Here is a 17,844-nt window from a genome sequence, read left to right on the forward strand (position 1 = left end):
CCTCCCCTGATTTCAACATGCTTGCTGTTAGCAATTGGTACTCTCCAAAGCTGGGAGCTGGTCATCCTGTTTTTGAATTGTGGGGTGGGGGGGGAAATAGAGTTCCAATTGAATTGGAAATGCTGCAAAAGAGAATGTGTTTGTGTGTGTGTGTGTGACTTGTTTTCTGGAGAGTTCAGAGCTTTGGAAGGTAAGGCCTTAGCAGCTTTCTTTTAATATATATATATATATATATATATTTATTTATTTATTTAAGCCTGGCATCTAGTTAGCTAATACATTACACCAATCAAGGAGAGTTATCTTAAGCCACAATTAATCTGCTCCCTGGCATATGTTGATAGGGAAGCATCATGCTGTTTCTTAATTAAAGGCAAACGGATTAAAAATGATTAATAAGGGTATTAAATATTCGTCTAAACTAAAGCTTTGGGAATCTCGGGCAAATCCTTGCTTCGCACAGCCCTACAAATTGGCCGACATTTGCAGCTCTGGCTGGGAGATAGGACAGCCAGCTGCTTCATTGATCATTTATAAAACACCTCGATTTATGTTGGAAGAAAGATGTTTTTGCTGTAGTCCAAATAGACAAGTCACCAAAACGTTAAAAAAAAAAAACACGTGGACCGTTTGGCAGATTTTATTTTTTATTTTATTTTTTTATGATGAGCTTTGACTGCTGTGGATTTCATAAAGGCATCATCTCTATTCCTTCACCTTGCTAAATTTTATAAGAAAATAACTGGTAGGGCAGTTCTATTCATTCAAACAAATTCCTTCCCTTTTAGGGGGAACCTTTTAATTTCTTTTTGGAAAGAATCACAAAGCGGACATATTGGAAAGCGATGGAAGTTGAAATCCAAGTCCCGCCACCTTTTAAATCTTACATTTTACCCTATTGATGGCACTTTAATTTTTTTTAGCATTAAGGTGCCGCTTGCATCCTTGTGGGACCAAGGATACTGTAGATTCTCCCAAAATATAACATTGTGAGAAATGGTATATCCTGGCAATTCATATTCAGCTATCCCATATTTATTTCCATTATATTATAGAATATAATATTCTATAAATTATATTATAGAATATTCTGTATTATAAAATATTAAAATATTTCTATTTTAATATCTCCAAAGTATCACATTTTTGTAGTACAAGAATTTCTGTAAAGGTCATTGGTAAACCATTAGGTCATTGAGGTCACTAAATATAGTTAACATAAAATACTGTACAATCTATATTATCTTTCAAATAATAAACAGAATAATAGAATAACAGACTTGGAGGTCTTCTAGTCCAACCCCCCTGCCTTATACCATCTCTGACAAATAGCTGTCCAATCTTTCCTTAAAAACTTCCAGTGTTGGAGCACCCAAACTTCTAGTGGCAAGCTGTTCCACTGGTTAATTGTTCTTAACTGGAAATTACTCCTTAGTTCCAGGTTGCTTTTCTCCTTGATTAGTTTCCATCCATTGCTTCTTGTTCTGCCTTCAGGTTCTTTGGAGTATAGGTTGACTTGTACATCTCTATCTACCGGGCTTCCTCTCAGTTATTTATTTCGATTTAATAAATCCCATCCAAACAGAAGAAGCAAGACAGCATCTCCTCCTCTCGTGGACTTCCATGCCTACCTTCCTGATATCTTTTTTTCCCTCTCCTCAAAAAAAAAAAAGGTCTCACTTGTCCTCCATCGGTAGAAAAGCCGTATATCAGAGGTCTTCAAACTTGGCAGCTTTAAGACTTGTGGACTTCAACTCCCAGAATTCTCCAGCCAGCTGGCTGGAGAATTCTGGGAGTTGAAGTCCACAAGTCTTAAAGCTGCCAAGTTTGAGGCCCCCTGCCATATATAGAAAGAGGATGAACAGACAGCCATCGTTACGCATCCAGGGTTGTCGTTATTCATTTAATTATGATTCGTCTATATTAATCAAACTTCTTAACCGCCCTTCTGCCTTGTAGAGTTATGGAAAAAACAGAAGGAGGAAGGAGTACAGGTAGTCCTTTACTTACGACAGTTCATTTAGTGACCGTTCGAAGCTACAACCGCACTGAAAAAAAGTGACTTGGGGCCATTTTTCACACTTAACAACCGTTGCAGCCTCCCCAGGGTCACGTGATCAAAATTCAGAAACTTGGCAACCGACTCCTATTGATGACGGTTGCCGTATCCCGGGATCCCCTTTTGAGACCACCTGACCAGCAAAATCAATGGGGAAACCAGATTCACTTAACAACCTGTTAAGGATATTCTTGGCTCATAATCGATGTAATGGGTTATTGAGCAGAGTACCCCTTGAGTATGCACATGAAAACGGCTGAGAGTGAATAACCACAGTTAATATACCGACACACTGAGTTGTGGTAGTCTTTTACTTTTTAGAAAAAAGTAAAGCAAAGTCCAATAACAATCCAAGTCATACACAGGTAAGGCGATAGTTAAAATATCAATTCAAGGATATTCCAAGTACAAAGTCTTCTTACCAGTTGTTGTCATTACACAATAAAACAGTTCTCCTTGAGTTTCAAACAGGAACAAATTCAGTATTAAAACATTCAATAAATAGTAGAAAGTAACAAGTAGCAATGATCAAACAGTGATCATGCAGAGAGAACAGGTAGAGAGTAACAGCAAATAAGCAGATAAAATGGTGTAGTGTCCACAAGCCATGATTCAGGCTTCCCCTTAAGTACATTGGCTACAGAGCTTAACCAATCAGGATACAGGATGATGCAACACAGTCTTAAAGCAATATAATACCTTTTGACAAACATGTATTGATAGTTTATATATTGTCTGACCAACTAGTTAGACAATAGCCATTTCCTAACACAACCATTTTAATAACAACTGCAGTGATTCACCTAACACAGTGTTGGTGAACCTTTTCGGCACTGAGTGCTGAAACAGGAGTGCACATGCGTGTGCAGGGGAGCACCAGAAACCGGAAGAGCAGTTCCCCAGCGCGAATGCGTGTGCCAAGAAGCTGAGCTTCTGGTTTCCAGCACGCAAATGCACGCCAGTCACCTGGGCTTCCGGTTTCTTGCGCATGCACGCACGAAGACCATACACACTGGAACCCGGAATAGCAACGGGCGACAGCTGGTGTGCCCAGAGAGATGGCTCTGTGTGCCACTTCCGACACACGTGCCATCAGTTCGCCATTACAGGCCTTACAACTGTGCCTAGAAAGGTCATAAAATGGGGCAAAATTCACTTAACAACAATGTCGCTCAGCAATAAAAATCTTGGGCTCCGTTGGGGTCGTAAGCCGAGGATTACCTGCATTACGTATGTTCGCCGCATTGAGTTGCCTGTAAAAATAATAAAGGCAGGCGATGAGAGTCACCTCGCGTGGTGAGATCGGCAGCAAACAAATATTAAAAACAAATTTAAAACACAGCAACACCACTTAGACTTCTACCCCGCTTCTTTGTTCTTTTACAGCCGTCTCTAAGCGGTTTACAGAGTCAGCACATTGACCCCCAACAATCTGGGTCCTCGTTTTACCCACCTCGGAAGGATGGAAGGCTGAGTCGACCTCGAGTCAGTCAGGGCTCAAACAAAATAAGAATAATTGCTATCATCTGAATTTTGAAACCTGCCTTCTTTTTAAAAAACTTAAAATTCAAACGTGGGAATCCACCTAAAATCAACTTATCCCTGCCTTATAAATATATCTGGGTTCCTAGAGCCTTCCCAGTTGCTGCTGAGGCTCGACTCACTTTATTTCTCCCTTATCCGATGCTTTTGCCGGCCAGTTTTTGCATTGTGTGCGGCTGCCGCAGAGTCACCAGGCCCAAGGGTCGGTCTTAAAGGGCCGGCAGATGTTTCCAGCTGGGGAAAAGCCGCCCCCTCCTCTTTCACCCGGACCGGGACAACTGACGGCTATTAAATCATGATGGGAAATTCATTGTCATTCTGACTTGGACTTCATTAGCAATATAACAGAGAAGGATAGTGCACCTTTAAATGATGAGCTTTGGTGTTTAATTACCCAAATAAAATGACATAAATATGAATGAGCGCTAATGGTGGTACTTGGGTTTTTTTTTCCCCCCCTGGAAACCATTAACGATTCTTAAATGATTTGTAAAGAAAATGAAAGGCAAAGAGAAGCAGTGAGATGGCTATTAGGGTTCAAACACACTCCTGAATTATTACATAGTCAACTACCTAGCAAATACAGAGAACTAAATGATCTTGATCTTGCTACCTTCTGATTTTTTTTCCCGCCCCCCTCACTCCTTCTAAATTTGCTGCTAGAGTCATTTCACCCCACGGCACGCGGCATTTTGATCTCCCTTCTGATGTTCATTAGTTCAGAAATGGGGATTTGGAGGTGGGGGTTGGACTGGGTACATGTCAGAAAGACAAAAGATTTCGGTTCTGCAGAAACGGGCTAAAGTTGTTTTTGCTCTCGTTTGAGCAAATTGCCCATGAGGACTAGCAACACACATGCTGAAAACAGGCCCACCTGCCTAGGCCCATTTTTTTTTTAAAAGGGGCCTTTAAAACAGGCCCTGGGTTAGAATGGGTAGCGTAGCCCTTGTGGGATGTTGTTGCTATTGTGGATTATTTTATCCAGATTGCCTTGATACTTTTTGTGTTTCTGTTGTGCTTTCTAAATTGCTCAGAAGCGTAACGGATTGGGACGGCCCCTAAATCAGACAAATAATTACATTTTAACAATTAAATAAATAAATAAAGCAATAAAATTTAACAATTTTATTAAAGCCAGCTGTCATTTCTGTTGTTGCACAAATTATTCCTAGAAATTTGTATGGACAAAATTGAAGACCTCTATTTTTTCCTCCTCCTTCTCCGTCTTCCTTACTTTTCTCCTCCTCCACGACCTCCTTCCTCTTCTTCCTCCCCTTCCTCTTCCTCCTCCAGTCACTGTTCTTCCACCCTCCAAAGCTGACGTACCTCTAGTTTAATAGAGGCAGGGACAGAGTAGCTTCAGCACGCAAGTCAAACAACATTTGAATGGAGTCGGCTAGTTTGTGACCTCCCATTGGACTGGAACAGCGAATCAGAAGACCTAAGTCAATGTTCCTCAACCTTGGCAACTTTAAGATGGGTGGACTTCAACTCCCAGCATGCTGGGAGGGAGGCGTAGCCAGCGTTGCGGCAGTACGATGGGTCCTTTGAGGGCTCTTGAAGACCCATCGATATCCCTGCTGTCCGGGTACTCCCAGCATGCTTGCTGTATGGGGAATTCTGGGAGTTGAAGTCCACACAACTAAAAGTTCCCAAGGTTGAGGAATACTGACCTCGGTGCTGGACCAAGCAAAGAACATTACGTAGTATGCCAGTGTCGCTAACTGAAGATTTTCTAGTGTTGGAACAGAGTCTTGTCTGAAGATATACGAGGTGGCTTTTTATGAAGTTCAGCTTTGTCACAGGTTCTCCAGTCTCTATCCAGACCTCTTTGGGAGTTGAGGTTGAATTCTTTGCAAGGCCATTGAGTTCTCTGCTTCCTAATTATGGCCATACTCTAACTCAGATCTGGCCCGTGGGGCCGCTCTGAAATCAGTGAAAGACCGGCCCGTGGAGCCTCTGCCAGCGAAAATGGAGCTCCATTTTCACTGGCAGAGAGAGCTCCTTTTCCAGTGGTGGGAGTCAAATAATTTAACAACCTTCTATTATGGCCGGCTGGGTGGGCATGGCCATGGTGGACGTGGCCAGGGGGTGTGACAGGCAGCACTCGATCTCCTGCATCCTCCTGGGAGCAAAAACGGGCTGCGGGGGGAACACGTTACCCCACCCCGTGCCCCATTTTGGGCCTAGGAGGCCTCCCTGCACTTACTTGGGAGCCAAAATGGGGCGAGTCAGGACTCCTGGAAGGGCTGGGGCGGGGCCAGCCAGCAGTTTAACTACCAGTTTTCCCGAACCGGCTGAATCCCACCATTGTCCTTCTAACTGGCAGAGGGCTACAGGAGGCCATTGCAGCCAAAAACAGAGCCTAAGAGGGCCACGCGGAAATTATAATGAGAGGGAGTATCAATGGATCCCCGTAGCTCTTCCCGGGGTACCACAGGTGCCCCCAACACGAGTGATGTCAAGCTGGCCATGCCCCCCACTGGCCACGCCCCCCCTGGCCCCCTGAGGTCAAACACAACCGTGATGCGACCCTGAATTAAATCAAGTTTGACACCACTGCTCTAAGTCACGCCTCCCTTAAGCTAGTCAACAGCTCTGGTCGTCGTTGTTTTCTGGCAGGCCTACTTGTGGGATAACAACAAGGACCTGGTGGAGTGGCTGGAGAAACAGCTGGTAGAGGAAGAAGGTGCCCGCTCGGTGGTTGACGAGAACATCAAATACATTTCCAGGGACTACGTACTCAAACAGATACGAAGGTAAGAATGCTATGCAACGCTCAGGGACCTTACCTATTCCATAAATTCAAAATGTGGGTAGTTTACAGTAGTCCTCGACTTACAACGGTTGGTTTACTGACCGTTTGAAGTTACAACGCCACTGAAAAATGATGACCGTTTTTCACACTTAGGACCGTCGTGTGGTCATGTGACCGAAATTCATACTTACGATGGTGACAGTGCCCCCGAGGTCACACGATCCCCTTTTGCGACCTTCTGACAAGCAAAGTCAATGGGGAAGCCGGATTCACTTAACAACCGTGTGACTAACTGAAGAGCTGCAGTGATTCACTTAGCAACTGCGGCAAGAAAGGTCGTAAAATGGGGCAACCCTCACTTGACCCGTCTCACTCGGCAACAGAAATTTGGGGCTCAATTGTGGTCGTAAATTGAGGATTACCTGTAATCTATTTTGGACTTTCTGGCCACGAAAAACCTGCAGGGTTGACTAATTTTGAATAATATGAAACTGAACTCCAGTGGTTTCCCTTGTGTATCTCTACTTCCAACAGACACGTTCAGAAACTTTTTAAGGTAACCGCTGGGGCCTCCTTCTCCTTTGCTATTAACTGTGTTAGACCTACAGGAAGTCCTCAATTTACAGCCGTTCCATTTAGTGACCGTTCTCAGTTATAATGGCATTGAGAAAAGGGACATAGAACTAGTTCTCCATTCATGGCTGTTGCAATATTCCCACTTTGATCACAATTCAGCCGCTTGGAAACCAGTATTTATTGATGACGGTTGTGGCGTTCCCAGCAGTTGTGGGTTTCAAATTTTTTTACTACCAGTTCTGTGGGTGTGGCTTGGTGGGCGTGGCGTGGCTTGGTGGGCATGGCAGGGGAAGGATACTGTAAAATCTCCATTTCCTCCCCTATCCAGGGGAAGGTTAGTGCAAAATCTCCATTTCCTCCCGATCAGCTGGGACTCAGGAGGCAGAGAATAGATGGGGGAGGGGCCAGTCAGAATTTTTACTACCGGTTCTCCGAACTACTCAAAATTTCTGCTACCGGTTCTCCAGAACTGGTCAGAACCTGCTGAAACCCACCTCTGGCTGGTCCCAGAGTGGGGTGGGAATGGAGATTTTGCAATATCCTTCCCCTGCCACGCCCACCAAGCCACGCCCACAGAACCGGTAGTAAACAAATTTGGATTTCACCCCTGAGAAAACTAATAAAATAATAACGCCCCCCCTACCCTGGTGACAACACACATTCATACTAGCCATTTAATGGGCTCCATCCCGCTCTGGGTTCCCCAGGCCCACTGGCAGAACCACGTCTTCGGGGCCTTGCGAAAGAATGGGGGCCAGTCTAATCTCCGTGGGGGAGGGGTGTGATAGTCCAGAGAGAGGGAGCCACCACGCAGAAGGCCCTTCTTTTTCTCGGTCTCATCCAATGTATCTCTTTAACGGACGGGACCCGTAACATTCCTTGCCTCCCCGTTCTAGTGGGTCGGGTAGATTCTCTGCAGTGCGGTGATTTGCTTAACCACCATGGCAAAAAGGTTTCAAAATGCGGCGCGACTCACTTAACAACCGCCTTGCTTATGGAAATGGAAATTCTGGACCGGATTTTCATCGTAAGTCGAGGACTACCTGTACTTGGTGGTCTGACCACAGAGCTTGGCTCCCCAGATGGAGTGTCTACCCCTTCTGAGGTCACTACTTCTCCTTTTTCTTCCTCCTAGCTTGGTCCAGGCTAACCCAGAGATAGCCATGGATTCCATCGTCCACATGACGCAGCACATATCGCCCACCCAGCGTACCGAGATCGTGCGCATTCTCTCCACAATGGACTCGCCCGCCTCCACGTAAGAGGACGCCCCCCCCCAATCGCGGAGGGCAAGAAAGGGCCGCTCGCCGCTCTCAACCCCCACAACGTGGACCTGCCAAGAACCGCTGGAAAGTGACTTTTTAATTTTTTTTTTTTTTAAAAATACCAGACTTCGACGGAAGACGGCATGGCATCCTTCTAGTTGCAAAAGACTCTAGGAACGCAGCTCCCCCACCCCACCCCACCCCCCAGTCCTAAAATAATTTATGGATGCCATGTAATCTTACCTATTTATTTAACAAAGAAAGTGACTGGACCAATATTGTAACTAACGGTTGTCTGTACAGCACTTATCCAGATTATGAATGGTACTGTTGTACCATGAGGTCACGGAATTTAAAGGGTGGGGGTGGAGGGGGGAGATAAGGGGTTGATGTCCGTTGTGAGCCAGTTTGTCTGTTAGTTAACATCCCCCCCCTCCCCAAACCCAAGATCCCCCTGGTTTCATCATGGTAAACGGGCTGCTCACCCTCTCCCCATTTTCCCAGGGCCCTTCGGTTCATCGGCTAATCCTGCAGGAGACGGGTAGTGATAGAAAAAAAATTACACACACCCCTCCTGAATCAGCCTGGCGGGATCACCATTTCCGTGCCTAAAGGGAGACCCTCGGACTTCGTGTAGCTCATTCCCCTAATCTGGAAAGAGCATCTCCTTCCGTCACAAGGCAAGGACAGGGCCCATTTTCCTCTTGAAAGACTGCAGCAGCAACGCGTCTTCCCCTTCCCTCGGCTGGGCTCCCTCTGTATAGTCGCAAAGCAGCCAGCTGACGCTTAAAAGGCAGCACAATGCTTTCCACGGTCATAACTACCAGTCTTTGGGCGTTAAAACAGAGCTATCCAGCACCCCTCGGTTTCCCAGGGCGGGCAGGACCAAATCCAGCCCAGAGTGCCTCTCTTATGTCAGGTATCGTGCCTCTCTGCCCCATCGCTTGGTCCTACAGCACAGATTAAGCCAACAAGATTTTCGCTTGCTGACATCCCCCCCCCCCCCGTCCCCATCCCACCTGCTGATTTCCTCCTCGTGTTTTGCTCCAGGAAGGAAGCTTCACTTCGACCTGCCCCAATGAAATGGCCCTAATTAAGTTCTGAAACTGACCGGGGATGCATCAGAGCATCTCTTTCTGCCGCCCTCCAGCCAGGACAGGAAGTGCTGGAAGCTACAACTGCTGGGTTTTTTGGGGGTGGAGGGGAATGTGGCAGATGTGTAAGACTGGAGGACCAGCAGCACTTAGTAAAATCTGCAGAAAAGGGATTTTGGGGTTCTGGTAGGAATTAGGGGGCATGTGCCTTGCTGGGGTGGAGAAACTGTTTGGGCCACCAGCAAGATTTGGGATCCCATTTTCAAAACTCAGTTGCCCGAGTGGTAGAAGAGCATTTCCTTTCTCCTTGCAGGCACATCACACCTATAGCACGCAGCTGTGGGACACACATACACACACACACACACACACACACACACACACACACCAATCAATTTTGGAATGGGACAACTCTCCACAGCCACAACTCTCACAATTCAACAAATACAAAAGTGAAATTAATTTCAACAGAACCGTTGCCAATAATAATAAAATTAAGTCAATCCAGAAACACAAGAGTTACATTAATTATCAATGAAAATGTGGCCACCGACAATAAAAGAAACTGAGTGGAACGATTAATTCAGCGTTGACTTGTCCCGCGGTGAGTTGGGCATGGCGAGGTGGCCGCAGCGAGGTGTCCTTGACACCCTCGAGTTGTATAGCTGATTCTTACCTGTGGGCCTATAGCTGTGATGGGAGAGTCTACTCTACACCCCCCCCACACACACACACCAACTCTCAGAGCCAGCCTTAGATCCAAGTTTGGGGGGGGGGCAGTCATAAAACCCCCAGCCACTTTAATGCTCTTTCTAAACCAAGGATCTAATTTTTCCCTGCTTAAAAAAAAAAAAAACCCAGCAGTTTGGAATTAATGCGGTTGGCTTTTTTTTCATAAATTGCAAAGTGCTAAAATCCATCCTGCTCAGCGTAATAACAGAAAGCGGGGAGGGAATTTAATTTGGGGGGGGTCTGGGTTGGGAGGATCCTCGTAGCACAGTATTAACCAACCAAGCTTCACTCAAAATCAAGACCGAGAATCTAGTTCCCAGGTGCGTTTTGTTTTTTTCACCTGGGAAGTGCCGAGTGTGTGAACTAAAACACCCCTTTGCTGTACTTCAGAGACCCAGCCTTCTCCAACTTCCAGACCTCAAAAGTTTCCCCGGAGTTATGTCCAAAGATTACTGGCCAGAATGGACATCTTGGACATCTGGAGGCCTAGAGTAACTTGCAGCAGGCTGAAACATCAAAAGGAAATTTGTTTGAAGGGAGATATAAATTCTTCCGCAAAGCACATATTTTGGGCTAAAATAACGCAGATCTACTTAGATCATACTAACAAAATGTTCCAAAAGAAGAGGCTTACTTATGGGACTGTGGTGGTGGGCTTGAATTTCCACCAGATTTTCCCTCCAGGGTTCAGCTCAGTGCCTTTCTTTTTTTGAAACTCATTATTTCTTCATTAAAGAAAATAGATGTTCAGCTAAACTCCCAGGATGGCCCAGGTTCCAGAGAGCACAATTGCATTCGAGATGATTTTCCCCAACAACTGCCACGGAATCGCATTGATCCCACAATCCTTCCAAGAACCGAGTCTTAGCTTCTCACATCCATCTTTGCAATTTTGGCGTCCTTCCTTCCCTCATGCAAAACATACGAACCGATCTGTTGTTTATGTCAAGGAGTTGTCGCTTCCAAAAGCTTTGTAACCACCAGCTTAAGCCTGTCAAATGGCTGTTACTTTCGACCCCACACCGATTCTTTTTTAGAGGCTGCAAAAACAACCGCAGTGAAAAGATGGCCTTTTCAATCTTACCCCTTAAATTCTAGCCCACCAAAGTTTGAAAAAAGAAATTAAATCAACACATCCTCACACAGGATTGAAGAGGGGCGGAAAAACAAGCAAAGAGGCATTCTGGGTGCTCTCCTGAATCTGTTCGGTCCCTAAAAGATGCAGCGATCATTATGATTTTAGCAGGAATAAATTCAGACAAAACCTCTCGCTCGGAAGTATTAAAGTGCGTTTTGCTTTGGGAGAATTGTCAGGTCTGAAGTTGTTCCACTTACCTCAGTTTTCTTTTAATAAAACCAACAATCAATTTTGTGTCTTTGCATTCCTTGGTGTGACTTTCGGTGATATTGAAATACCGTATTTTTCGGACTATAAGACACTCCGGACTATAAGACACACCTAGGTTTTGGTGAGGAAAATAAAAAAAAAACAACCTGCTCTGCCTCCCAGCATCCATCTGCTATTCATTTGGCCCGTTTGCTGCCACAGCCCGTTAGTTGCGGCCCATTCGCCACCGCCCGTTCGACACTGATGCAGCCCGTTCTAGAACAGCTGATTGGCGCTGCACCAACCCCCACCCACCCCCCGCCACAATATTCGCTGTATAGGATGCGCAGACATTTCTACCCACTTTTTTGGGGGGGAAGTGAGTCTTATACTCCAAAAATATGGTATTTTTCTGCTCCAGGCAGCATGCTCACTTTGAGGACATCCAACTCTGTTGCATGTTTGGGCTTCCCGTAGTGAAATTAGCTTAGAAACATGACTGCTGTTACTCAGTAAGCATCAAGTAGTATAATTCTCTATGGAGATTCTCAATCATCCAGGTCATGGGTATCCCAAAAAAACTTTTATCAAAAGGCAACTGGACTTTGTTTTTCCTTGAAGATGTTTCTCTTCTCATCCAAGAAGCTGAAGAAGCTTCAGTGATGAGAAGTGAAACCTCTTCAAGAAAAAAGAAGAAAGTCCAGTTGCCTTTTGGAAAAAGCTCCTTTGGGAGGATCAAGCAGTGTAGTTTAGAAATGGAAAGTGATAAACCAGCATGCAATTTCCAGAATCCACTAACCTCTACAGCCTCGGAGAACATTTTTGGAGAAAAGTCCCCATGTAGGTTTCATTTGGTCACCGGGCAGTAGGCCAAGTCCCATAGGTTCCTCTCTCCTACTACATATAGGCAGCCACTTTATCAGAAAGCTGATTGGTCAGTGTGGAATCCATGGTGCTCTGATGACGTTACCTAGTTGGGCAATGAAATGTCGGCAAGAAAACCAGCAAGCTCAGAGACCACCGAGGACCTCTAACTTCAACTAATATTCTATTGGTCAGTGTTCTTCACCACTCCCACTTAACCCTCTAAGTGTTCTGTCCCTGTCTCACACACGCACACAAACAGATAGCCAGGGGTTAAATAAAACTGGCGGACAACAAATTCTTTCAATAAGAGGATTGGCAGCAACCCAGTAGCTGCTTGCCAAGAACTTTACTCATAGAGGGAGGAGGTGTTCCTCCGTCAGATAAACCCAAACAAGATACACACAGTTCAAGAATTGTCCAGTCCAGTCCATATTAAATCCAAGGCAGATAACGTCGTTTCAAAGATACAATGTGACTCGCTAGTAGTTAGTTTTGTCCGTCACAGAGTCTGAATGGCCACCTCACCCCCTTTTATTCCCTGTGGGATGTGGTCCAGTGACTCAGCTTAATCTCTGGCATGCCTCCTTTTCTGCTGGGTGCGCTTGTCTCTCTGACGCTGGCGTGGATCCAGCCAAGACTTATCTCCGTCACTGTCCAACTGCGAGGAGACACCTGGCTCCTGGCCAATCTCTTCTCCTTTGGGAGACACCTGAGGCATTGCCAGAGAGGAGGGTCCTGGAGAGGGAGGCCTGGCCAACTCCTCTCCTTCATGTTCGGAGCCTTCTCCCTCCGATAAGTCGGCCTCAGGGGTCGGAGTCACAACACTAAGTTGAGTTTGTTTGCACAAACCACATAAGCATATAGCAATTCCACAGATGCATTCCCCAAACTCACTAAACTCACAAGCAAAGTCATCTAGGTCAATGATGGCTAACCTTTTCCGGAACTGAGTGCCCAAAGCGCGCCTGCACATGCCTGCACCCCCAAAATGCAATGTGCGTGCTCCTGTTTGCATGCGTCCCACTCCTGTGCATGCGTGTGAGCACCCCTGCATGCGCCTCTCCCCATATCCATTCATGCATGCCCCCCCATATGCACGCACGGCCCCCCGCATGCACCCCAGCACATGTATGCACGGCCCCCTGCATGCACCCAGCCCCATGCACATGCACGCACATATGTGCGAGTGGAACCTTTATTTTTACCTTAATGAACAAACTAACATTAAAAAGAGCAGTGTCTTGATGTCAGCTTTCAAGGTAACCCCGAGAGGAAGCTAAAACCATGAGCTAAAACTATCTTCAGAGACCCTTGCATGTCTGAAAGCACATTCCCCCCTCAGACCTGCTTTTATTTTCCAGAGAACAAGGGAGGATTCCTTCTGAGATGCTTCCTCCACCTTCATCCCTCCTTTGGATTCAGGTTTCTCTTACCAGATTGCTGTCAACCTTCTTCCTGTCTCCCAAGGCAACTCCCACACCATTGGAAAACAATACAACATCTGTTGTATTTCTTTCCCCCCCACATTTGTCAAGACTTCCCTTTTTCCCCTCTGCCTGCTGCTGACTTAAGTCTACCCCAGCAGATAAAAATAGAAATAGAATAACCGAGTTGGAAGGGACCTTGGAGGTCTTCTAGTCCAACCCCCTGCTCAAGCAGGAGACCCTATTCCGTTTCTGACAAATGGCAGTCCAACCTTTTCTTGAAGGTCTCAGCGCACGTGATGCAATTTGTGTGTCTTAAATTGAGCAAAGGCTGCAGGCAGTTACAGGAACAAATTCAAATTCTATTTTGTACCCCAATTTCAGGGCCCTTTGTGTCTGTCGAGCGGACGGTGAAAGCGGCCTCCAGACCACCTAATGCAAGGGGGCTTCTTTTGAATGGTCTCTACCTTACTTTTTTTCCCCCCCGCTGATGCTTCGGATCCAACAAAACCCCACCTCTTCACATTCAGAGAAAGTGGGGGTCGCCAAAACAATTTCATGCATTAAAACTGCTTCACAAATGGCTGCTCGAACTCACACTGCCATTTCCCTCACCGCTACTCAACTGAATTTAATTGCAGGTACGGCTAATGGAACAGTTTTCCCCCTACTAGGTAGGCTGCATAAATGAACCTGTTTACCCCAAACTGATTCTTTTTTTTTTTTCATTTAAAAAAACCCACCCACCCACCCACCCACATATAAAAATACCTTTGTGGGACTCAGCACCAAGGACAGCTCCAGCCCAACTTAAACGTGTATGAAACTGAGATCAAGGGCTGTAGAAAAACCTTGGTTATGTAGGAAAAACCTGGCTAAAAGAAATTATATATATATATATATATATATATATATATATATATATATATATATATATATATATATATATATATATATATATATATATATATATATATATATAGTAAGATTGAGAGTATCTTGGCGACGTTTCAATGAGGTCTCACTCGTCATCTTCAGGCTGGTGTCCTTGTCGAAACGTCGCCAAGATACTCTCAATCTTACACGGGAAAAGACTTGAATACACCAAAACTTGCATAAATCTACAAAAACATATATATGTGTGTGTGTGTGTGTGTGTGTGTGTGTGTGTGTGTGTGTGTGTGTGTGTGTGTACAGTTAATATTTCGGGTTTCTTCCGTGTAATTGTGAACATATCCCTAAAAGGGTAGAAGCGACGTTTCGACAGAATCTCATCTGCCATCATCAGGCTTACAAGCCTGATGATGGCAGATGAGATTCTGTGAAAACTTACATATATATATATAGTGGAAGACTCAAAGAGATGCCTCTCTCAAACCCTGGACATTCACTAGCAACCAATATTCATATGTTTAAAATACCCAGAAGGGTATCCCCGAAGTGTGAAAGCTTTCAAATGTCGGCAGATCAAAGTGTGATCATCTTTTTAATTTAAACCTTTTGTTGCCTCAGTGATCTTGAGAGAGGCACAGAGAGAGAGAGAGAGAGAGAGATCAAAATAAAGCTGAAACAAAAACAGCTGCTTTGTAGTTGCGTTTCCGCCCCCCCCAAACCTCTCTCCCTTCCCCCCCACCCTTTGCTTGAGTCCCTTCTCTCAATTTAGGCCGTGAAATAGGTCAGCTCTATTACCGATCAGCCTTCCCAGAAATATTTAAAACAAATTGAATTGCACACCCAATACCCATCACAATTATGCCAGCCACAATAACTAAATTAGCAATTCAACAAAATAATTGGAAATGCGATTCTCTCTATTCCGAGGCTTCCCCGAGGGCTTTTGCCGATCGGTGGGGGGGAAACTCCGCTTTACTAATTCAGAAGCTAATTAGAGCCACACTTGTAAATGAAGTTGTTTGTCTCAAAGTTGAAATTCGGTCCCCGCTTTTATTTATTTATTTGTTTGCATTTTTTGTGTCTCTGTGTGGGGGAAGAGGTTGCTTTTCTTCCTTATAGGCATGTTGCAAATAAAAAAAAAAAAACAACAACCCAGCAACCCTTACAACTGGCTAAAATCATTTAAATTCTGTTGGTCATTGAAGACATGAAACATTTGTATTGAGTTACGTCTGTATTTTCCCTCTCTCTTAAAAAAACCCCAACTACTTTAAACCTACTGACTTTGGTAGAAAATGAAAAATGACACTGTTTCAGCCAGAGAGAAGCAACCTCATCCCAAATCTCCAGGGCCAAGAAAACAAAGGCTCTCCAGACTGTGTACATCTTTGGACCAAAGTTGTTCAGCAGTTCGAATCCCTAGTGCCGCGTAACAGGGGGAGCTCCCGTGACTTGTCCCAGCTTCTGCCAACCTAGCAGTTCGAAAGCAGGTAAAAAATCCAAGTAGAAAAATAGGGACCACCTTTGGTGGGAAGGGAACAGCGTTCCGTGCACCTTTGGCATTGAGTGATGCTGGCCACATGACCACGGAGACGTCTTCGGACAGCGCTGGCTCTTCGGCTTTGAAAAGGAGATGAGCACCGCCCCCTAGAGTCGGGAACGACTAGCATATATATGCGAGGGAACCTTTACTTTATCTTCCAGGGAGAAATGGATAGTTCCCTTATTCCATATAGACTCATAAGACTGGTGTAGTGGTTAAGGCACAAGGCTAGAAAGCAAGAGACTGTGAGTTCAAGTCCTGCCTTAGGCACAAAAGCCAACTGGGTGACTTTGGGCCAATCACCAGGAGACTGTGAGTTCTAGTCCCACTTTATGCATGAAAGCCGGCTGGGTGACTTTGGACCAGTCCTTCTCTCTCAGCCCAACCCACCTCACAGGGTTGTTGTGGGGAAAATAAGGAGGAGGAGGATGTGTTGGATATGATTGCCACCTTGAGTTATTTGTAATGATAATAAAGGCAGGATACAAATTAAATAAATTAATAAATCCAAAGACCTTGAGTGCTTTAGAAAAGACACACCAGAGTCGGAGTGTCACTCTTCCCTGAATCAAAACTAGTCAACACTGGCTTGTTACGAGTGACCCAAGATTATGAGGTTTAACGCATGGCTCAAGGTCTTGGGAAAATCCAGAACAAAGTTTTGGATAAACACAACGAAAGACATCAATGGACACTCATCAATTTTCGACACCATAGAGCAACCAGGCAGAGGCTCACAATAACAATTTTGTAAAAAATAAAATAAAATGTGTAAATCGTAACCACTTTACTTCGGGACACTCCAAATGGCCATAAATGCGGGCCAGTTACCCAGTGCCCAAAATGCAGTCACATGACCATGGGAGGGAACTGTTGGAAGTACAGAACCCGGCCGTAAGTACCTTTTGGGGATTTGTCATAATTTCAACCAGTTGCTAAGCGACCGTTCATAAATCGAGAACGATCTGTAAGAGGACGCGAGGAGAAAAAAAAAGACCTGCGCCATCACTGTTCTAGCCTTAATGGCTGGTAAAGGAAGCCCTTCCTACTCCCCCTATTTTAAGAACCCGTTTCTACTTGAGGCTTCACTTGTGCCGTTTAAAACCTGCGTGCTTCTGCACTGCCTAAACTAATGACCAGCTGCCTATAAGAGCTACCTAGGTGGAAAGGAGGGACAAGATTCTCATTAAAATAAGCAGGAAGGCTCCAAGCCCTTTTCTTGCTGTGTGATTTTATAGAAAAAGTTACTTGGAAGACTTGGAAGAATTTCCTGACCTTGTGTGTGTTGCATGTCTAGTCACTGTATTTAATCATTAGATAATAATAATAATAATAATAATAATAATAATAATAATAATAATAATAATAATAATAATAATAATAAAAAATTGTGCCAGAAGTTTGGATTTGAGTACAGCAAAAACCACTGGGAACATCAGGTTGAGAAAGTTTTAGAGAATGAGAAACTCAAGATCTTGTGGGACTTTAGGATTCAGACTGACAGGCACTTGGTCCACAGCACACCTGACATAACAATAGTTGAAAAGAAAAAAGTATGGTTCATTGACATTGCAATACCTGGTGATGCACGGATTGAAGATAAGCAGCAAGAAAAAATCACAAAGTACCGGGATTTACAAATTGAAGTTGAGCGATTGTGGAAAAAGAAATCGTGTGTTGTCCCGATTGTAATTGGAGCCCTTGGAGCAATACCCAAAGGGTTACCCCGCTATTTAGAAATTCTAAATTTGCCGGACTTGAAC

General features: G+C 44.8%; 1 protein-coding gene across 8 annotated transcripts in view; it reads left to right on the forward strand.

The window, feature by feature from the left end:
* The window catches only part of ACACA (acetyl-CoA carboxylase alpha), a 280,148-nt gene extending 268,755 nt beyond the window's left edge, over positions 1 to 11,393 (forward strand). For all 8 annotated transcript variants that reach the window (XM_087883446.1, XM_060693230.2, XM_087883447.1 and 5 more), the window contains 2 exons: positions 6,224 to 6,360; positions 8,071 to 11,393. In XM_087883446.1, the coding sequence (XP_087739572.1) occupies positions 6,224 to 6,360; positions 8,071 to 8,197 (264 nt within the window). In that variant the 3' untranslated portion in view covers positions 8,198 to 11,393. The remainder of the gene's footprint in view (positions 1 to 6,223; positions 6,361 to 8,070) is intronic.
* The last annotated feature ends 6,451 nt before the right edge of the window (positions 11,394 to 17,844 follow it).

The sequence above is a fragment of the Pantherophis guttatus genome, chromosome 1 (assembly GCF_059756535.1).
Source record: "Pantherophis guttatus breed Tessera chromosome 1, ASM5975653v1, whole genome shotgun sequence".
NCBI lineage: Eukaryota > Metazoa > Chordata > Lepidosauria > Squamata > Colubridae > Pantherophis > Pantherophis guttatus.